At 47.8% G+C, this 23,334-nt stretch overlaps 1 protein-coding gene across 1 annotated transcript in view; it reads left to right on the plus strand.

The window, feature by feature from the left end:
* Positions 1-23,334, plus strand: part of XYLT1 (xylosyltransferase I) — a gene marked incomplete at its 5' end in the record, with an annotated part of 349,600 nt that continues 326,266 nt past the window's right edge. Inside the window, one exon of the mRNA XM_010837407.1 lies at positions 1-66. Within this exon, the coding sequence (XP_010835709.1) occupies positions 1-66 (66 nt within the window). The remainder of the gene's footprint in view (positions 67-23,334) is intronic.

A 23,334-nucleotide genomic window follows, 5' to 3' on the forward strand; every position in this document is an offset into this window, starting at 1 on the left:
GGCGGCCCCGGAGCACCCCGCGCGCAGCAGCCGGCCAGCCGAGGGGCACTGGCCGCGCGGGCGCTGGTAAGATGCCCTTTCGGCTCGCGTCCTGAAGGGAGCAATGGAGGGAGGGAAACCGGAGGGCAGGCGGCCGGACCCCACGCCCCCCCCCCACCCCCAGCCCTTGAACCCCACTCATCAGATCGGGACTCCCCAAGCCTGCTGGCCCCACATCTCTTTCCCCTGGAAGCAGGGGCTGGGTCCCTGCCCCATCCCGAGTCTGAGGACTGCCCCCTGGGGTTCTGGGTAAGTTATCTCCAAGGAGGCGCTTTTAGGGGTTACCGGAGCCTGGCTGGGTGCCTATCCCCGTCACTCTAGCTGGGCGCCCCGACTTGCTCTGTGCTTGTGGGCGTTGCTGCCTCACTCCGGGTCTGAGACCCTGGACCGTGCCGGGATCCGCAGCCGCTGTTCCGGCGGTGGTGCTCAGCGCATCTCTGGTTTTTGCCTAGCTGGGTGCACACCACTCAGTCCTCCGTCTGCTGCCTCGTTGTCTTTGCCTGGCTTGAGAGGGGTCTGATCCCAAGTCATCACCCGTGTCCCGGAGTCAAGACTGTCTCCAGTGCCCGGTCTTACTTTGAGTCTCCTGTTTTGCATTCCTGGATGCCTGAGACTCCTGTCTCTACCTTGTCCATGTCTAACCTTGCTCTCTCCTGGTTCCCTGTCTCCAGTATCAGGGCATGGCCCCTTCTCCTAGGCGTTTGTGTCCAGCTCTCTGTCGTAGTGTGTGGCTCGTTCCTGTCACCAGCTGTGTATCAGATCACAGCACCTCAACTTAGGCTTCTGTGGGTTTACTTTGCACCTCCTTGGGTGTGAACAATCCAGGCTCTGAAACTGTTCCCTCCGCAGATCTTCTGGGGCCATCTGGGTGTCTTCTACCCTGCCCACGACCTCTCCCGGGAGGCCCTTCACACCTTATTTGGCCCGCCTTGCTTAGCCCACTGAACTCAGAGCACACAGGAGAGGTCAGAGTCCCCACCTTTGAGCCAGGGTCTCAGCACCTGTGGGCGTGTCTGTCTTCAAGCTTAGGGATGTGTCTGTATCTTCCTGATGTGTCTGTATCTTCATCCCTGCTGCTTGCCCACAGAGCTTCTCCCAACCCTTGGGGACATTAGACACCAGGGGGTAATTTCAGGCTCTTAGGCACTGAATGCATGTCTCTGTCACCTGTCACTTTGGGAGCCTTCACTGAAAGCTGCCTTCAGACACAGCGTGATGCCCTTTGATCTGCCAAACTTCTTTGGAGGCAGAGAGGCGACCCTCTTTGCCAGAGTGCAGTTCTTTGTGTCTGTGGGCTGAGCCAGCCCAAGGCGTGATGCGATGGCATTTCACGTTGCTGGCTGGTCTGTGTGGGTAGCAGGGAGAAGTCTTTTCCCCGTTCCCAGGGAGGAGGATGGAGTGAGAGTGCCGGTGGGGAACCAGAATGTTCCGAATGCCTCTTATTTGTAGCAAAGGGTACTCTCAGACACTGCCTTTGAACTCCAGGAGTGGATAGTGATGTGTTTGGGCAGAAATGCAATGAGAAGTTCTTTCTGGAGTCGGAGCCCTTCAGGGAGGTGGGGTGGGAGGAGGTTCAGGACATGCACTGCTAGCCCAGTGTGGGAACATGTAGGATGGCCATGGAAGCGTGGGGCTAACTGTATCCTTTGCATCTGGGGTCCAGATGGGCGTCAGGAGGTGCTTTTCCCCATGCACATACCACCTGTTGAAACAAGTGGAGGGAGGGAAGCAAGCCTGGTTGGCTGATTCCTTCCTGGGTCTCTGACATTTTGGAGCCTACGTCCACACCTGTTCTCTGGGTGTTCAGTTCTGTGTCTTCTTCTCTCATCCTCCAGCTGGGCTGCGCTGAGGTTAGCAGTTGGGAAGGTAGGAGAGAGCGTGCCTCTTTTCCTTTTCTATTCCTGTTAGAATGCCGCTTCCAGCAGCTGAGGTGCTTTGCTTTTCTGAAACTCTGCTCTCGTCTGCAAGTTCAGTGACTGTCCCCCTACACACACCTCCCAGGCTCTCAGTTTCTTCCGATATAGACACACCTGTATTTTTTGTCCCCTTTTTTCTGTCCTCCCCCCGTCTTTGTGGCTGTCTACCATGCAGTTGTTCACTGCCGTCTCACCTGGATTTGTACTGGATATTTAATCTGTTTGTCCATGTCCTTGCTCTTCCCTTCCCCGATGATGTCTACCCCTGTGCCCTGTCAGATCCTGAAATCACAGCGCAGACCTGCAGGGTGGAGCCGGGGGCCCATCCTCCTGTAGCTGTGCCCACCCAGCCCCTGCCCTTCCACGGAGCTCAAGGAGACCAGAAGGGGGCAGGCTGTTCCCAAAGTCTGGCTTTGCCTGAGCTTAGATTGCAGCCTAGGAGGAGAGGACCAGACCCTTTGGGCAGGCCACTGAGGCCCTCAGAACATGCGGTCTGTTTGCAGACCCCGCACTGGCTGCTGGTGCGTGATGCTTTGGAGGGAGATTGGGGAGTGGGACTTAAAAAAAAAAAATCCCCGTGATTTTCCAGAGCTAGTTAGGCGCATGCTCGGGAGATGATGCTTCATCTCTGTGCTCTGAAGAGGGTGGGGTGGGCAGTTGTGGTTTGGGGTGCAGAGAGACTCAGCACTGGTGGTGGTGGTGGTGGTGGGTATGTCTCAAAGAGTGTCAGGCCGACACTGTGTTCAGGTTATTTTCTAAACTAGACTTAGCTGCTTCCTTGTGCTCACCTTTCCAGAGCTTCTGCATTTGTACTTTTTCTGTTTGGGGAGCTGCATCCCAGTGGAAGGGCCTGATTGTCGTTTTGGTGCGTTTTGAGAAGCCAAGAAGAAACACCCAGTTTCTCAAGCAGACAGAGCCAGAGAGCTTGCGGGTGGTGGCGAGACGGGCATTTCCCTGAAAGATTTGCAGGCTTTGCCTCTCAGCCTCTCCCAAAGCTCTTACAGATTAGAATTGTTGGGCGGATGGCAGCTGAGTTCCGTGGCTGTGGCACTCATTCCTTCATGGGGTCTTCAGTACGCTCTGGGTTTTACTGTCATCTCAGAATGTAGGAAACAGATGGGCTCACTTATAAAGGGAGGGAAAACGTCGAGGAGAGTGTCAGAAAGATCACACTACAGGTTCTGAATCAGTTTGCGGGAGAATGAAAGGAGCTGTGTGTTAATGTAATGAATGTTTATTTTCTTTCCCCTTGCCTCCAGTGATCCTCTGAAGTCCTCACATTATTGCTTGAATCCTTAGATAAACTATTACTCAGTAAGTTTCATTTAAGAAACCTAATTTTTTATTGTCCTGACACACACAGACACAGGCACAGGCACACACACATACACACACTTAAAGTAGAATGGTCTTTCTGTGTTGTCTGACCCCTTTGAAATGTTGATTTTTCGGCAGAAATTCCTCATACTTCACATTACTCAGATAACTCAGGACTTTTTCAGACATTGGCAGTGACTTTGAAAAATTGGTTCACTGTATCCAGATCGCCTCTGGTTCTAACAGCCTCAGAGGCGTAGCTTTTCTTTCTATCCAAATGTTTTGAGACCAGAGAGAACAGAGGGTAGTTTATTGATGGTTCGTTTTTCTCACACTCTCAATGGAGTTTTATTTTGCTTGAGCAGTGCATTACACTTTGTATACAGAAATATGCATCATTGAACAATATTTATCTTGATGCAAATGCTGCCATCTGCTTAATCATATCCTGAAAAAATGTTAAATAAAATAGATAAATAAAAGTAGAAATTATTATATGCATATATGTATATGTAATATTTACATTCACTTTCCTTCCAGTCTTCTTACACTTTAGATGTTCTCTCTAGTTCATTAGTTCTTTTTATTTTAACCTTCCAGAAGGTTGAGTGACAGATGCTTGCTGTTTTGCAAATAGGAGGCCAAACTGTAAGTTCCTATTTGCTGGGGATTGTCCAACTTTGATCCATCCTCTTAATAGAAAAGGAAATTATTTTGATCTCGACCAGATATCTGACATCATTGTGTGTGTGTGTGTGTGTGTGTGTGTGTGTATTTCCCCAGAAAACAACATATCCTTAAGCAAGTGTCTGTCCTCCCACCCAGAGCTATTTATGATCAACGGGGCATTAAATCTACATGCAGAAAGAGGAAAATGCACGGTGCCATTATAACTGGACTGCCCAGGGTCAGAGCTGTCCTGGTCTCTAGCTTGGTCAACTCCGCCCTAAGACTTGTCACTTAAGATAAATCCTCATTTTTTTCATTTGCATCTCCCACTTCTATTGCTTGCAATCCCTATCTACCAGAACCAAAGAGAATGGTTTGAGGAAACCATTTGAGGAAAATGCAAAAGTAAATACAAACTCAACCTCATAAAACCCAAGCTCAAAGGAAGGGCTGTGGGAGCAGGTGAAAAGTCACAGGAAACCTGTGCCAGGCCCTAGTACAAGGGACAGAAAGGCGTTGGTTGCTAAATCATGTCTGACTCTTTGTGACCCCATGAACTGTAGCCTGCCAGACTTCTCTGTCCTTGTGATTCTCCAGGCAAGAGTACTGGAGTGGGTTGCCATTCCCTTCTCCAGGGGATCTTCCCAACGCAGGGACTGAACCCAGGTCTCCAACATCTCAGGCAGATTCTTTACCATTTGAACCACAGGGAGGGATACTCAGGGGACAAAGGCCTCTGTTAACTACCCTTGGGTCCGCTCCTGCCAGGTTCAGATCCTGGCTCTGTTCTGGGTCGTCCCTGGGATCTTTGGCAAGTTATTCTAACTTCATTCCTCTGAAAATCAGGGCCACCTCATGGGGTTATGTGAGGATGAAATGTAGAAAGACGTGTGAGCTAGTTTGTGCCTGGCACATAATAAATGCTCAGATGTGAGCCATTATTCTTAAAAAGAAACTCTTCGTATGTTTGAAAATAAGCAAATTTTTGCAATTACTCATTTTTCCAAGCCAAGTAGGGTTTGACTGTAATCCAAGGCAGTAGAATGCGTCCAATTCCTCTGTGTGTCAGCCTTGGAGCAGGATGGAATGTGGGGGAGAGGGGAGTACTAACATTTATGGAGTGACGACTGTATGCCAGGCATCCTTTAGGTGCTTTACATGCATGATGTTGTTCATTGCTCAGACACACACAGTAATTCAGGATGAAAGAAAGGGTTGCATACAAAATTGAGACTACGGTCTCCTGGCTAGAAATCACCAGTTTTCTGGGTACAGTCTTCAACAGTATGTGAACTGAGAACTTCCAGATGTTCAAGCTGGATTTAGAAAAAGCAGAGGAACCAGAGGTCAAATGGCCAACATCCGTTGGATCTTAGAAAAAGCAAGAGAGTTCCAGAACATCTACTTCTGCTTTATTGACTACACCAAAGCCTTTGATAGTGTGGATCACAACAAACTGTGGAAAATGCTTAAAGAGATGGGAATACCAGACCACCTGACCTGCCTCTCGAGAAACCTGTATGCAGGTCAAGAAGCAATAGTTAGAACCAGACATGGAACAACAGACTGGTTCCAAATTGGGAAAGGAGGACGTCAAGGCTGTATATTGTCACCCTGCTTATTTAACTTATATGCAGAGTACATCATGCAAAATGCCAGGATGGATGAAGCACTAACTGGAATCAAGATTGCCGGGAGAAATACCAGTAACCTCAGATATGCAGATGGCACCACCTTTATGGCAGAAAGTGAAGAAGAACTGAAGAGCCTCTTGATGAAAGGGAAAGAGGAGAGTAAAAAAGTTGGCTTGAAACTCAACATTCAGAAAACTAAGATCATGGCATATGATCCCATCACTTCATGACAAATAGATAGGGAAACAATGGGAACAGTGAGAGACTTTATTTTCTTGGGCTCCAAAATCACTGCAGATAGTGACTGCAGCCATGAAATTAAAAGACACTTGCTCCTTGGAAGAAAAGCTATGACCAACCTAGGCAGCATATTAAGAAGCAGAGACATTACTTTGCCAACAAAGGTCTGTCTGGTCAAAGCTATGGTTTTTCAGTAGTCACGTTTGGATGTGAGAGTTGGACTAAAAGGAAAGCTGCTACTGCTAAGTCGCTTCAGTCGTGTCTGACTCTGTGCGACCCCATAGACGGCAGCCCACCAAGCTTCCCCGTCCCTGGGATTCTCCAGGCAAGAACACTGGAGTGGGTCGCCATTTCCTTCTCCAATGCAGGAAAGTGAAAAGTGAAAGTGAAGTCGCTCAGTTGTGTCCGACTCTAGCGACCCCATGGACTGCAGCCTACCAGGCTCCTCCATCCATGGGATTTTCTAGGCAAAAGTACTGGAGTGGGGTGCCATTGCCTTCTCTGAAGGAAAGCTGAGTGCCAAATAATTGATGCTTTTGAACTGTGGTGTTGGAGAAGACTCTTGAGAGGCCCTTGGACTGCAAGGAGAGCCAACCAGTCAATCCTAAAGGAAATCAGTCCTGAATATTCATTGGAAGGACTGATGCTGAAGCTGAAACTCCAATACTTCGGCCACCTGATGTGAAGAACTGACTCATTAGAAGAGACCCTGATGCAGGGAAAGATTGAAAGCAGGAGGAGAAGGGGACGACAGAGGATGAGATGGTTGGATGGCATCACCAACACGCTGGACATGAGTTTGAGCAAGCTCCGGGAGTTGGTGATAAACAGGGAAGCCTGGCGTGCTGCAGTCCAGGGGGTTGCAAAGAGTCTGACACAACTGAGCTCCTGAACTGAACTGGGTACCAGTTACATGGTGGGGATAATGAGGGCTCTGCAGATGTTACCTCACTGTCTCAATGAATCCTCTCAACTCTGTGGGATAGCACTGTTACTGTCCCTACTTGATGGGGAAAATGGGGCTCAGAGTGGAAAAGCAGCTTGATCGCTAAGATTGTGCTGAGGAGCAGCAGAACTGGAATCCAGACCTAGGACTGCCCCATTCCACTCAATGTCCAGATTTCAGAGTGCCTTGTCTGTAGAGGTCTTTGAAAAACCCTATATGCAGCTGGGTCTTTGCTGAAAATCTTCATGTCACTTTCCTTGTTGCAGATTCATAAAAATATGCCAGCCCTAGAAAACGAGCAGATGTGCAGCTTTTCTTGAATCAGACCCCTGAATAATGAGATGAGGTAGAAGGGCTTCCCTGGTGGCTCAGACAGTAAAGAATCTGCCTGCAGTGCAGGAGGCTGAGGTTCGATACCTGGGTCAGGAAGATCCCCTGGAGAAGGGAATGGCAGCTCACTCCAGTATTCTTGCCTGGGAAATCCCATGGCCAGAGGAGTGTGGCGACCTACAGTCCATGGGGTGGCAAAGAATGGGGCACAGCTGGGTGACTGCCACTTTTCACTTTCAGGAGGGTAATCATAATAATAGCAGTGATGCTTCTGTAGCAGTTATGGCTTACCAGGAATTGTTTTAGTCCTCCTTATGTATTTTATTTCTTCAAAGAATGTACTATTATGTTTCAACAGCCAACAATCATGATGCTTAATAGAACCAGGCCCTGTTTGAGGTGTTTCACAAATATTAGCTCATTTAAACCTCACACTACAGTGAGGAAACTGAGATGTGGGGAGCTTAAAACAGTTTTCCCAAGGGTCACAGTACCAATGGCAGAGCTGGGATTTGAACCCCGGCAGTCTGTACTCTGAATCATTCTATTCCATAGCCTCCCTCTTCTAAGCATCTTGAGAAGGTCCCCAACCTTGGAACCGCAGACTTCGTTTAAGGAGGCACATAGGTAATTGATTCGGTCACAATTTGCCCAGTCCCAAGGACAGGATTTTATGGTCCAGAAAAAGAAGGTATCACCCATTAGTGAAATATGCATCGTTCACCCTAGGGAATAATTGAACCTGAACTGCTGGAAGTGGAGTTGGTGGAAGAAGGTGTTTTGAATTCAGCTCCCCCTGCCAGGGGAGGAGGGGAAGAGGGTGCTACACAGGCTTCCTTGGCCAGAGGGACAGCCTTTTGTTCGTGGTCAGCGGGCCTCCTGCCACTCAGCTCACCCATGACTTGCCCCCAGGACCCTGGATGAAGCCGGAGGTGTCACTAGGAACACGCAGTCCGACTGTCTTTCGGGCACTTCCTTCCTTCTGCCTGCAACAGAAACTGTCCGTTTGCCCGCAGATACCGATCGAGTTCTGTCCTTCTGATCCCTGAGGTTAGGGTTGCCCCTTCCCCCATCAAAAGCCAGAGCCTTAACAAAGAAGGTGGAAGGGAGAGGGCAGGTGTGTGTGTGTCTGTGTGTGTGTGTCCCATAACCCCGTCAGTGCTGTCGTGAGCAGGGAGCTGGTGTGATTAGTATCAGAGTCCGGGAGTCCAGACACCCGGCCTGATGGGCAAGGAGCAGGACCCCACGGGCATCTCCAGCCTTTGGGGAAGGGGGAGATCTCCCCGTCCAGGGGCCTCTGAGGGCAGCAAAATGGATTTGTTCTGTCTCAGCCCTGGTTTGTCCCAGGCAGGTGACTGCTGGCTTATCTGAGCATCTAATCCAGGCTGATGTGTCCAGGGATGTTAGTGACAAGCGTTTCTCCTCCCAGGGGATCCTTTGCTGTAATCCTTGGCCACAAGTCACGTGGTTTAAGCCCAAAGGAGTTGACCTCATGGGGCAGAAAAATTGATGCAGACGTCCCCTACCCAAGGGGTACAGACATCGTAACTGTGATCCTGATGACAAGGAGGACTTCTGTTTATTGAATCTTTGCCTTGCTCTCGATGGCTGTGGAGATACTGAGAAGACATGATCTTACTGAATCCCTGTCCTGCAAGTTAAGGACTACTAGTCTCATCTCTTGGAGAAGGAAATGGCAACCCACTCCAGTGTTCTTGCCTGGAGAATCCCAGGGACAGGGGAGCCTGGTGGGCTGCTGTCTATGGGGTCGCACAGAGTCGGACACAACTGAAGTGACTTAGCAGCAGCAGTCTCATCTGTTTCACTGATTACAAATAAGGAAAGCAAAGCAATGAGTTGTATGAAAGTTAAAGAGCTGAGAGGCAGCCAGACTAGGAATTTAAGGTTGGTGGTGACTCCAAAGGTTCCTGGTCTCTACCCAGTTCAGAGTCAGTAAGTCCCTTGTTCTTCACACCTGCGCTCTCTCACTTCTTTCCTATCCATGTTTGCATGCATGCATGCATCCATCGACATGCCCACCCTTCCTCCCACCCTCCACTCCAACAATACCCAGCATGGGGACTGCCTTTGTGAAATAGGGCAGTTGTGCCCCTGCCCTCCCGGAGGGCCAGTCCAGCTGGCAAGGGTTGGGACCACGGCCTGTCAACAGAGAGGTTCCTCTCTGGTCCTAGCCCAGTTCACTCTACAGTGGCTTCTTTTGGACACATAGAAAGGTGTCCTCCATTAGATGGGAGCCAGGAATAGTGTGTTTCAGGAGCCTGAAAGCCCTCAAGTCTCCTAATACCCACCCCCAAACTGCCAGACTTGAGGCTGGCCTGCCCCATCTGTGGAGTTCAAGCTCATTTTCTTCTAGTCGAATAGGGAGCCCAGAGGTAAGGTTTGTGGGGAGTGCAGGTTGCTGGAAGTTGCAGGGTCTGGGAGGCGTGTCATGCAGTGTTAGGACAGAGGATCAGTGTGTCACGCACATGTCCCTTTGCCTCTCTGGGGCAGGGTTTCCTTGTCTGTAATGCAGGGACCTTCCTACCTGGAAGGGCCTGGTGATAGGGCACCGCCTCCCGGCTCATGGTCCCTGCTCCCACCGTCCCCGATGCAGCCTCACCACGAGGGATATTTGCAAGACGGGCCCTCGTGCTTTTGGCCCGTGGGTAGGTTTTATTTAACCCTCACTGTCTTAAAATAAAAAATGCATCAAAGTGTAAGGGTTAGGATAGAAGACGATGTGGTCGTTTGGAATGCCTTAAAAAGTCAGGAGACCTGACAGCCTGGGGCCACATTCTTCCCTGTTGTTCACTGGCCAAGTCAGGAGGGGCTTCCTGGGATCCTCCAGGTTCCTGAGACACCCCCCACCCAAGATCTCTTCCTTCACCTGTGACACCTGACTCGGCCCTTAGGGCTGAGAAGTTTGCAGCCTCTGCCTGGAAGATGTCTGTGTTCACTGTGCCGAGCTAAAAATAAGCGTCTGTGGTTCTTTTCAGTGATCCCCATGTGGTTTATTCACAGCACTTCTTCATCTCGACTGCGTTTACCTTCCCCTGTGTGATGGAGGTTTCCTTCCTTCTCTCCCTGCCGTTAGTTAGTGTACTCCCAGAATATGCAAATTCTTAATGAGCTTTAGGCATCAGGATGTGGTAAAAGAAGCGTCCTCCACAGGAACAGAACCATGCATTCTACAGTTTGGTCAGCCGGCTTCCCTTTTGCCGGGGGTGTAGGTCATGCACGGTTTTGAATCACTTGCCTTCCCTTCTCTGTGCTCCTCACCACCTTGTGCCCTCCTCCCCCAACAACACATGTTGGGAGGTTGTGAGTTGTCAGAGAGCTGGCCTGGGGGCTGGACGAGGGGGTAGAAGAGTGTAATATTCTGGAGCGTCTTGGCTCAAGTGCCGACTCTATCAAGGGGCAAACCCTGACTTTCACCTCTTTGTGTCTTTTTTGGCATTTCTGCCAGATGATGCTAATAAACCCTGCCCTTCGCTAGACTGGGTTTTGAGGATGCGATTTGATAAATAGATGAGAAAGTGTATTGAGGCTCAGAAACCCTGCATGAGTGTAAGGCGGTGCTCCCGTCTTCAGCCTTGAACAGAACGTGTGAGCAGTCAGACTAGTTGGCTATCAGTTTGTAATCCCTGGCGGAGCAAGAGAGAATGAGTAAAATCCATCAGAGGTTTCCCATTCAGTCCTCCGTCTGTCCATTAATTCAACAGGTAGTGCTCGAGCGCCTGCTGTGTGTACTCTGCAGAGTATGAGGGGAGAGTCAGCTGTGCCTGCTCTCATGGGGTTTATGGTCTAGAGGCAGAACACACATTTTTAAAATGTGTGTTTTTAAAACCCCAAACACACACATTTTTAAAAATATCAAATTGTTCCAAATGCAGTGACTTACAGTTTGAGTGCTGAGAGAAGATAAGAGGCCACGTGTGAAGATTTATTCACGATGCAGTGTATTCATTTTACTTAGTTTTGCTTGAGGACTTATTTTGGATGGATATCTTTTGCTAGAATGGCTCTAGACTGACCCCAGGAATCCCAAGTGTAGTATGCACGTGGATTCTGATTTATGTATGATTGAAGGTGCTTTGTGGGCACACAGTCTCTAGTATAGTAGCTTTTAATAAAGAGTTTGTATTCGTAGGTGTGCAAAATGTATTTCCTAACTTTTGCCTATATTTTTAAATGCTTTTTTAACCAAAATATAAAAACACAAAAGTGCACATTATTCTAAATGTACAGCTTGATGAATTTTCATGTACTGAATACACTCAGTAACCTCCACCAGTAAAAGCAGAGATATCACTTTGCCGACAAAGGTTCATCTAGTCAAAACTGTGGTTTTTCCAGTAGTCATGTGTGGATGTGAGAGTTGGACCATAAAGAAGGCTGAGCACCAAAGAACTGATGCTTTTGAACTGTGGTGCTGGGAAAGACTCTTTACAGTCCCTTGGACAACAGGGAGATCCAGCCAGTCAGTCCTAAAGGAAATCAAACCTGAATATTCACTGGAAGGACCAAAGCTGAAGCTGAAGCTCCAATTCCTTGGCCATCTAATGCAAAGAGCCAACTCATTGGAAAAGACCCTGATGCTGGGAAAGATAGAAGGCAGGAGAAGGGTACAACAGAGGATGAGACGGTTGGATGGCAACCATCACCAACTCAATGGACATGAGTTTGAGCAGCCTCTGGGAGGTTGTGATGGACAGGGAAGCCTGGAGTGCTACAGTCCATGGGATGACACAGATTCAGACACGACTGAGCGATAGAACAACAATAACAACAACAACCCCCACCCAGACCAAGAAACAGGGCATCTGTGACCTCCCAAATGCACTCAGCCCTTGCTTCTTGGTGAACAGTTTTTGACACTTGTCATGGCTGTATATATCTTTAAATGTATATTAGAGAAAATAGGGAACTATAGCCAGTCAAGCAAAATGATCATGTCAGGGCTCTTACTGCCTAGCATGCAGGTTAAGTGATGTTTAAGTAAAAATGTTGGTTGACATGCTGAAAACACCTAAATTATTGTATCTAAACATATTGTGCTAATGCTAATCCTGACCCCAATTTAGATGTATGATTGACGGGGGCAATGGAATGACCAAGGTTTGGTAAACATTGACTTAACCAGTTTGAAGATTCCCCGCACTTCTGGTAAACAGCTGCGTTGTTTTGTTCTCAAGTCCAAGTGGAAAGGATTTAAGCTAGACGTTAGGAGGAACTGTGCTCTGGGTCTGTTTAGGGGGGCGTCCCTGTCGCGGGCCCTCTCTGATGTTCTGGTCACTGCATCACTCCTGTGGTTACGGAACATCCCAAGCCTGTCTTCTGGACTCGAGTCTGGACCCTTCCTGGCGTCTCTTGGTTTCGCGCTGGGCCTCTGCTTTGCACTGACTCTTTGTACTCTGGTCCCCCATGTGTTGGACATGAATTAGGTGTGATGAATGGGTCCCCAATCGGGCCTGTAATGAGTACATTAACTTAACCCTGAACCAAGACTCTGTCTTCAGAACCAGGATAACAGAACCACAGCACTAGAACAGCAATTCAAAAGGGCAATGGAGACAACTAATCATTTTATAATGAGCAAGAGAAGAAGCAATAAAGAGAGAGCCCAAGGACAGCATGGTAATTTCCCAAAGTCTTAGCACTCAACCAGACTCACGTTAATAAAATAAACAAATGTTTTTGGTAATGGAGAGCTAATGTATACATTATTTAAGGGGAGTATTAAAACCAGATTAGATAGATCAAGTCATACAGTGGTTACCTCATTAAGCCTCCTTTCTTTGGGGATCTGGAAAACTTGTCTCTCTTTTTTCCTTCTTTCCTTGTGAAATGGTGCTTTATTAATTAGAAATGTAATGGGACATCTTTTTTCTTTTCTTCCAAGACTGGTGGCTGTTTTCTATTTATTTTTTAATGTAGGACCATGCTTTGCAGATGTTCTCTTTGAAATAAAAGCCTATTCATTGTCTCTCTTCCTCTCTCTCTTTTATCCCCAGCTCAGAAGGGGCAGCTGTTATGAAAGCCACAAACAGAGAGCCCTGTTTGCTTGTCATCAGGCATTACGGAGGATTCCATTCCACCATGTAAAATACTCCCCTTACCTGCTTTTTCTCGTTGTCCTGCTGAAGAATAGTTTTCAAATTGCTGTATCTGATTCCCTCTTGTTTAGAAGAAGAGGTGATGACAGAGGACAGGGTGGAGATGACCTTCAGGGTGGCTCTTATGAAATAAAAGCTGGCCTGTTTGCAAATGGGCATGGATGATTATTAACTCCTCTTAGGACAAGTGGTGACTGCTGTTTGACTTTCTTTTAGAGTGAAAAAAAAGATCATGGGGCACAAACAAATGCTTTATTAGAGCGAGCAGGTGGTAGAAACCCCAACAAAAGCGGATGCTGGAAAATACAGGTGAAGGGGGCCAGGGCCTATGTGTTGGATCTGAGTTACAGGTAGAATAACAGCCGCAGCATAGAGCTGGCTTCCTTCTTTTTGCTTTCTCTTTTTTAAAGTTAAATTACTCTCCAACATTTTAAAATCAGTGATTTCAAACAGACATCTGATTTGAAGTTACTGTTAAATTTTTTGAAATTCTGGCCTTTCTTTCCAAAGAGGTAATTTTAGGGAGCAGGGGAGTGTGGTTACCCTGCTTTCCAGTTGGCCGTGGCTCCCACCAGTCTACTTGACTTATGTGTGTTTCTTGCAGGACGCTATTAGGATTTGTTTATTACTCTCAAAATACTACTACTACTACTATTATCTATTAAATACCATGTGCGAGGCACTGTGCTAAGCAGCATGTCATGAATTATCTCATCTGATCGTTACAACAGCCTTACGATATTATCCCCACTCACAGATGAGGAAACTGAGGCACAGAGCTGCTCAGAGTCACAGACAGTAGACTTGGAATCTAAACTCAGGCACTGTAGCTGGGAAGCCTGTGTATCAGATCACATGCTTGAGCTGCACAAAATGTTTTAATAAAGCAATTCTGGTGATGAATTCTTCACTATACCTCTGTGAAAAGGTGGTACTGTTTGCCCATTGCGTGAATGGAACCACTGAGACCCATCAAGTTCAAACCATGATGTAAAATGCAGATCATGACTCACCGTCTCTAAAGAGGGCATTAAAATGACCGAAGACTTGAGCACTGGTGAAGCTGGCAGTCTGGCCGTGGTAGAAGGACCCCAACCAGGGTCCCCCCCATCCTCTCATGCAGAGCAGGATGGGGTAGTGGCCTCTACCCTGCATCCTTGCAGCAGCGAGGTAGCACCTACAGGGTAACATTTTGATAAGTTGCTGATCTGTAGTAAAATAATAATTACAGCAATAATTACAAGCATGGATTTTGGTGAGACTCAGCTGCTGACCACGAGTAAAAATAATTAACTGCGTATTCTCTCAGAATCACCTGGAAGCCAGGCCTGGCCTTTTTCCTTTGTGTGGGTCCAGTGCAGGGTCTTTTGCAGGTTGAAGGCCACATGTTTTGCCAGATGCTGTTTACATTCACAGTATGGATGGCAGATCTCCGCACGAGGAGGAGCTGGTCATCGGGCTAACATCATAGCTTCCCGTAAATACAGACAAAGGTGACCTGACGGGGATCCATGGGCGCACCATCCTTTAACTCATGAAATGCACCTCACCCTGGAAGCAAATGCAGACACAGCTAGAAGGAAAGTGATCTAAATCTGCTTTTAATAAATGTTTTTAAATACTCTAGCATTGGCCACTATCTAACCATGGTGATAGACGTGTAGCTAATTTAACTGGATGGCTGTGGTTCTCTTTAAATGTCTGTTTTTGAAGCTGGTTGAATGGTCCTGCCTTGATTTTAACAACTTGCTAAATTTCGCTTGAAACAGAACATACGTACAGAAAAGGGCAGAAATTGTGAATGTATAGCTCAATCAAGTGGCCACATTTGAGTAACAAGGACTCGGATCAGAGCCCAGAGCATTACAGCTCCCTCCTCCCCAGGGTCCTTCTTATTTCCACTTCTAATCCCTACGTCTCCTAAGGGTAACCTTTGTCATGACTTCTGACACCATAAGTTATTTTTGCTTCTTTTTAGAAATAGAATCACGTGGTTTGCACTCCCTTTTGCCTGGTTTGTTTTGCTGAACATCACTTGTGATTACATTTGATGAGATCACATCAGTGGTTGGCAGACTACAGCCCATAGGCCAAATGCAGCCCGTTTGTTGTCTGTTTTCATAGGCTTATGAGCTAAGAATGGATTTCACATTTTGAAATACATGGGGGAAAAAATCAAAAGAAAGGTATTTTGTGATATGAGAAAAGCACTGAAATTTAAATGTCAGTGTATATCAATAAAGCTTTATTGGAATCTGGTCGTGTCCATTTATTACATACCAACTGTGGCTGCTTTTGCCCCCTAAAATGGCAAAGTTGAATAGACTAAACAAAGGCTGGAAGATTTACTATCTGGCATTTTACAAAAAAGTTTCTGACCCTCTATCTGCATTGTTTTGATGCTTCTGCTGCTAAGTCGCTTCAGTTGTGTCCAACTAACTCTGTGTGGCCCCATAGACGGCAGCCCACCAGGCTCCCCCATCCCTGGGATTCTCCAGGAAAGAACACTGGAGTGGGTTGCCATTTCCTTCTCCAATGCATGAAAGTGAAAAGTGAAAGTGAAGATACTCAGTCGTGTCGGACTCTTAGCGACCCCATGGACTGCAGCCTTCCAGGCTCCTCTGTCCATGGGATTTCCCAGAGTACTGGAGTGGGGTGCACTGCCTTCTCCCCAGAGTACTGGAGTGGGGTGCACTGCCTTCTCCGCAGCCTTGTTTTATGTGTTTGTAATCGTCTGTTTACATGGCTCTATAATAGCTCATTGTGGAACATACCGCAGTTTACATATCTGTTCTGTTTATTGGGAAGATCCCAGTTTTTGGTCATTACAAAGAGCACTGCTATGTACATTCTTGTGCAGGTTTTTAGGTAAAAAAAAAAAAATGTTTCATAAGCGTTTCTATTGGGTATTTATGTAGGAGACGAATTGATTTAACTGCTCTTCATTGTTTGTTTTTTTTTAATGGGTTGACTTGACAAGTGTATTTAAAATTGGAAGTCTTACTTTCCCTACTAGGGAGTAAGGCTCGGTGATATTTTCATGTATGGAAGCTCTGAAACCAGGCTTACTTTAAAAAAGGTAATTAGTCTTGCAAAATTGAGCATCCATAGAGCCGCAATTCATTAGTGGATTACTGTTCTTCCACCTCGGTACCTTCAAGGATATTGGGAACATGCCTGATGTTAACTGCTATAGTTGGTTCTGGGAATGGTACCATCATTGAATTTCTTATACTGAAGCTGTATTGTCCAAAGGCTGCTTATCTTTATGCAGCAAAACAGGTCTGCCAGAATTAGGAGAGTTTTTCTGATGTCACTTTCTGCTTTGATTGACTTCTGTTTATCTCTGACTATTCTGGTTTTCTTGCTGGACAGTAGATGAATATAGCTCTGCGTCCCCAATAAGATCTTTAGCCTTCAGTAGCATATGTCATTTTGCATTGAAACAGCGAGCTGAAATGTCCCTTCAGGGACTGCAGACGTTGTATGTGGCCACAGCAGTGGAGCTCAGAGATTCTCCCTAAGGAGCTGCCTTGCTGTGCATTGTCAGTATCGTTTAGCAGCGTCAGTCCTGCGTCAGTACTTGCAATGCTGGTCCTGTTCCATTTGCTGTCCTACTTTTGTAGGCAGAGGCACTGACAGAGTTGAGAGAAGAATGTCAGGATTCCCTGGGATCCACTTGTCTTTCAGGTTTGCTTGGCTCTGGCTGACAAATGGCTTAATACTCTTTCTGCTGCAGCTGCTAAGTCGCTTCAGTCGTGTCCAGCTCTGCGAGACCCCATAGACGGCAGCCCACCAGGCTCCCCCGTCCCTGGGATTCTCCAGGCAAGAACACTGGAGTGGGTTGCTGTTTCCTTCTCCAATGCATGAAAGTGAAAAGTGATGGTGAAGTCGCTCAGTCGTGTCCGACTCTTAGCAACCCCATGGACTGCAGCGTACCAGGCTCCTCCGTCCATGGGATTTTTCAGGCAAGAGTACTGGAGTGGGGTGCCATTGCCTTCTCCGAATACTCTTTCTGGGGCTCCTCAAAAAGTCATATCAGCTTCCTTTTTCAGACCAGCCCACTTTACAGGGGTAAAGTCTTGCTTGTTTTAATCTTGCCTTCTGTTTGTGCCTTGTGCAATTAACAGAATTCAGGAATGTCATCAGAGAAGATGCTCAGAGGATGTTTTGGTATTTCTCTGGAAAGACAGCTCAATTCTGTGGTGAAGGAGTTAGTGGAACTGAAATGCAGTCTCAGCGAAAATGTAATGGTACAGCTGGCTCGGTTTCAGCCTCAGTTTTTTAGTCTTTAAAATGGGTTTGTAGAGCAGTGCCATTACAGGTAAAGTTCCTAGGTGTTGAATTCTCGATAGGAGAACTTTAATCTTTAGATTCGGGTAGATCTTCCCCCACCTTAATAGTTTGTTTACTTTCTTTCTTTGGATTACTTTTGAAAAGATAAACCCTTTTTGGTAAGTATTCTATGAAACTGTTTACAAAGGTATATGTGTGTTTGTGTTCTAGGAGAAGCCTTTTCTTACTAAAGATTCTTTTCTAGATGTTCTATGATGCCTTAATTAAAATGGATGCTGCTGCTGCTGCTAAGTTGCTTCAGTCATGTCTGACTCTGTGCGACCCCATGGACTGCAGCTTACCAGGCTCCTCCATCCATGGGATTTTCCAGGCAACAGTACTGGAGTGGGGTGCCATTGCCTTCTCCCAATTAAAATGGATAATTTGTCTCAAAAGAAAGGTAATCGATTTCAAAAGTAGAGATAATCAAGGCTTGACTTATAAAACAATAAGACATATTAAAAATTAGCCTTCTAAAAGGGTATCACTTAGAAAATTTAACCAAAACAACAAGACTCTTCTATATAACTCTTTAAGGAGAAATCAAACTTGGAATTTCGGATTCTAGGGTGATGGATGAAAATGAGAATACATCATATCAAAACCCATGGGATGAGGCTAAAACTGTGCCCAGAGGAAAATTAATAGCCTATTATAAAAGCACTTTATTTATTTTTAATATAAATTTATTTATTTTAATTGGAGGCTAGTTAGTTTACAGTATTAAGTATTGCATTGGATTTCGAGGTTAAATGCAAGAGATGAAAATGATGGTTTCCAATTTTTATTTAAAAATCATCGTTGAGAACCTGAAAGAGTATAGGAAGGGGGCTAAATAGAAATAAAAGCAGGCATTCATGAAACAGGACACAAACATGGTAGTGGTCTTGAAGATCTTCTAACTATTAAGCATGCAGTATTGATCTAGTCCCTCTTAGGGTTCGAACCTGTGAATGGCTGAGTGTTCCTTACTCACATTGTTTGCTCTGTGCTTCTGTTCTGGCTGTTGAGTAAAGGAAGTGGTGGGGAGCAGGAGAAGTCTCTGAAGTTTCATGTTATTTGGGCGGGGTGGGTTAGGGGAAGTCATCGCTTCGCCTGCCCACATCAAGGCAGAGCCAGCCTTCTGCACTGTGTTCCTGTTGACCAACTTCCTCGTGCCTTTAAGAGTAAGAAGGCTGGCAAGGCGTTGTGTTGTTTTGTAGACTACACTGACACTCTTGCAGGTTCCCAGAGAGCTTTGCCCCAGGTCCGATGCCTTCCTGGTCTTGTAAAGCCAGCATTCTTCTTGTCCTGCAGTTACTGTTGAGGTTGGGTGGGGCCTGGGGAATGGAACCGGGGGAGCCAGGCAAGAGGCTTCTGTCTGGCTACTTTCTGGGAGGAATGGGAGACCAACCTTGTGGGCTGGGCTTCGGTTTTGATGTCTTCCAAGCAGCATCCATTGATGATCTATCGTGTATCATGTGCTGGACATTTTATGTGCCTTATCTTGCATATAATTATCATGTATCTAGATTTCCCCAGGGTATTCACAGACCCTTAATCATTCATTCATTAGCCGTATTACCAGGCACATGCTGACACATGCTGGGAGCAGTGGACAAAACAGGGTCCAGCCCGCCTGGAGCTCACATCCTGGTAGCAGGAACGGTGAGTAATGGAAGAGTCATCAGGGCAGGCTTTTCTGGCAAGATGACATTTAGAGTGAAATAAATAGAAGGTGGTCAGGCAAGGATTGGGGGAACATGGGGACAGAGTGACCTTCATGAGCAAGGGCATAAACAGCAGGAAGAGACAGGAGCCAGGGCCTGCAGGGGCTTCGGGGCCACTGTGCTGCACTCTCTGATGTAAGGTTCCTCTTAGCCTTGTCAGTGTATCCATCAGCCCCATTTTCCTGAAACCTCAAAATTGTTGACTGGTTTAGACATGTGATTTGGAAGTGGTCCTTGAACAGAAGAAGGCTGAGTCCTGAAGAATTGATGCTTTCAAGTTGTGGTGCTGGAGAAGACTCTTGTGAGTCCCTTGGGCTGCAAGGAGACCAGACTAGGCTATCCTTTTGGAAATCGATCCTGAGTATTCACTGGAAGGACTGAGGCTGAAGCTGAAGCTCCAGTACTTTGGCCACCTGATGCGAAGAGCCAACTCATTGGAAAGGACCCTGATGCTGGGAAAGATTGAGGGCAGGAAGAGAAGGGGGTGACAGAAGATGAGATGGTTGGATGGCATCACTGACCCAGTGGACATGAGTTTGAGCAAGCTCTGGGAGAGGGTGAAGGACAAGGAAGCCTGGCATGCTGCAGTCCATGGGGTCGTGAAGAGGTGAACACAACTTAGCCATTGAATAACAACAACTCGAACAGATCGAAAGGTTTACTGTTGGTTGTCCAAAACCATGCTGTCTCTGATGGTCTTTTCAGCACTTCCCTGCCTTTCTAGCCACTCTGTCTCCAAGAGGAGACGTTCCTGCCTTCTCAGGGCCCTCTCATATTCCCACCTGCCCCTCCGGAATGATGTCCCCAACTCAGCAGATTTCTCTGTCTTCATCTCATATCAAAACTCACCCACCCATCCATGGTCCTGTTCTCAAGGGGCTTGTTTGGTACTGGCATCCCACACCAACTCTCGCTTAGTAGCATTGGCCCAGAGAAGTGGCAGCTAGGGGCCTGGCAGCTGTGTCTGGCTATGGCTGTGGTGGGCGCTGTGCTGTGCTGGGGTCGCTTCTATATTTCACAAAGCGGATCTGGTGTCTGACTCCCCGAAGAACAGATCCTCTGTCCATGGGATTCTCCAGGCAAGAATACTAGAGTGGGTTGCCATGCCCTCCTCCGGGGGATCTTCCTGACCCAGGGATCGAACCCATGTCTCCTACATTGGCAGGCAGATTCTTTACCACTAGCACCACCTGGGAAGCAGCTCCTGTGCAGAAATGCATCTTATTCCTCCCCGCCCCTCCACCTCCCAGATCTACCCCTCTGCTTAATGATAAACTCCAGTGTCATGAGAGACCGTATTGGGAGTCTCCATCACCAGCACAGCTGATCTCTTCCCCCGCCCTTGTGCCCGTCAGAGCCTCCCCAAGGGCTAGAACAGTGAATGGCACACAGTAGATGCTCAGTAGGTGTTTTTGTTTATTTGTTTGTTTCCTTCAGTCATTGCGTGAAAGATCAGATTCTCTAAAATAAAGAGCTAGAGGGCCCTGTTTCCAAATGACATTTTACCATCCGGAGGCTAAGTGTTGCTAGAACTTGAATCGTGTGTAGTTTCGTTGGTTTCTCGTTGGCTCCCCAACCCTACTGACAACACCCTAGGGTTTACTGTGTGGTTTTAGTACCTGGTGCGGGGGCCTGTGGATGAAGACATTCATAATGTTACTGGATTATAATAATTAAATGATAATAATAATAGCAGGTGCTATTTATTAAGCACTACACATGCCAAGCAGTTTACTCTTAATGCTTCCAGAGCCCTGGGATGTGAGCATTGTGGAAGTCACTGTTTTGTGGACTGAGGAAGTAGGGCAAGAGAGGGGAAGTGACTCCCCCAGTGTCGCACAGCTGATAGGAGACGGATCTGCTTTCTCACCCAGGCAGGCTGGTGTGGAGCCCATGTTCTTAACCACCGTGGCACCTAATGCTAAGTCCTCTTCGTGTGACTGAGAATTGGCTGAACATGGTTGGACCAGGGGAGGTCCCTTCTGCCAGCCCTGGCTCCGCCCCTTCCTTCCTGCCCGCAGGCCTGGCAGACCTCTGCTGCTTCTCCCCTCTTCGGGGACCCCCGCTTTCCAGGACTACAGGCAGGGCGAGTAAGAGGCTGGTCGCTGTGGCATCTTCAGCGGGGATGGGGCGGCACACATGGTCCTCTCTCCATTTCTGTGCTCGGCTGGCCCCATGCAGAAGCAGCCGCAGAGCAGGGAGGAGAGGCGCAGACTTGGCCAGGTCTTTCCCAAGGGGGAAAGAGGGAAGGGCTCTCCAGGTTCGGAGGAACTGTTCTGTTACTGTTCATCTCTGCAGGAAGAGGAGGAGAGGGGAGGAGAATAGCAAAGCGGGGAGAAGAGGAGGAGGAGGAAGAATTGGAAGCAGGGAGGGGTTGCCTGGATAACTCGGCTCCTCCTCTCCTTCCTCTGGATCCTGTTCCCAGCTCATCCGTGAATAACTGTGTGCCCTTCAGTCGGTCACATGTCCTCTCTGTACCTGCTTTCTCACCTAAAATTAATACAGTGATTGTAATGATGGTAATAATTGAATTCATTTTAAGATGCATATTTTTACATTGAACAAATAGCATTTCTGACATCTGGCATGGGTTTTACAATTGATGTGTGTCTTTCTTTTATGCTTCCTCACGCAGCCTGTTGCCCTGGAACAAATCAACAGTGCATCTCAGAAGCAACAGGGTCTTAGAATTAAGAGGCCATGGTGTCTGTGTGGTACCAAACAAGATGGTACCTGAGTGCTTTCACATGAGCCGTTTTATTTACTACAAACTACAGCCCTGGGCGGGGTGGCAGGGGGGAGTGTCATTACTCTCCCATTTAACAGATGTGGGAACTGAGGCTCAGAGGAAAAGTAGCTTGCAGGCAAGGTCATGCCTGTTTAAGCAGCTGATCTAGTGCTCAAGCACTGATGAGTCTGATGCCAGAACCTGCAAGTCTTTCCCAGGGGTGTCTGGTAACTTCTCTCTCCTTCTGGCTGCTCAGGGATGTGAAAACTTGCTCCTGAAGAGAGCCTCACGTTTTTAGAGGAACAGTGTTAATGGTGGTCTTAATGGCTCATACGCCCCCACCAAACACCAAAAGTTCTTGACCGTGAGCTTGAAAGGGTGATAGCATGCCTGTGAGACCCCCACGGGCCGTGCCTTCTGTAGAACACAGGGTTTTCTGAGCCTGAAGCATTTTAGAAAATTAACGTGGGATCTATCCCAGAGCCTGGCAGAGGGTCTGGAATTCCTGAGCCCTGTTTTCCAGTTGGATTAAACTGAGGTCAGACTTTCTGCCCCAAAGCCTGAAGTGAGTCACGCAGGCTGGGAGCAGCCCCTGGCTATCTGAGCCCCTCCCAGGCTCTGGGCAGTGAGGGGCCTTCCCTACTTGTCTGTGTGCCCAGCATCAGGGTGGGTAGTGTTTGCTGGGCTTTGGGGGTCTTTGGGGAAGGGAGAAGACAAACAGGGGGCTGCCTGGCAGCCTGGAGCAGGGCTTTTGGGCAAAGTCCAGAAATTATCTTGCTAACAGTGACAGTCTGAGTCTGTGCGAAGTGGGGTCCTGAATAACTGATTGCCGCTAACTGAATTGTGAAAACCATTTTCAGAGATTCCAATCAACAGGCTGATGAGGGGGTAGACAGGATGAGGGCTTCCTTCTCCCTCGAGCCCAGGGGACCTTCTGAGGCTCCCTCTTGTCTACCCAGTGAGCTTGGCCATGGGCCCTGGACTTGGAGGTGGTTCTGGTTGCCCCATGCCCTCTGAGGAGACCAGCTTCAGGTCGGAAGGAGGGGTGGCCGTGGCTCTGCTGGGTGGGCTCTTCTCTCTCCCCTGAGGGTGGGCTGGGCCTCCCCCCTGAGGGGGGGCCCAGGTTGTCTCAAATGCAGAGCGGCTCCCCACATCCACAGAAGGGGGACACTGCAGTGCAGGCCCCAGGACACTTTGGGACTCGTTCAGCCCACTTTGTAGAAGAGAAGCATCTCCTCGTTGTCAGGAGCTGAGGGCCTGGGCTCGGATACTGGAGCCACCCCTAACTATTGGTCTGAGTTCAGACCAGTCACGTTACTCTTCTCTGCCTCAGTGTTCCACCTGTGCAATGGGGC

Source organism: Bison bison, unplaced genomic scaffold (genome assembly GCF_000754665.1).
Source record: "Bison bison bison isolate TAMUID 2011002044 unplaced genomic scaffold, Bison_UMD1.0 scf7180017864072, whole genome shotgun sequence".
NCBI classification, from domain to species: Eukaryota; Metazoa; Chordata; class Mammalia; order Artiodactyla; family Bovidae; genus Bison; species Bison bison.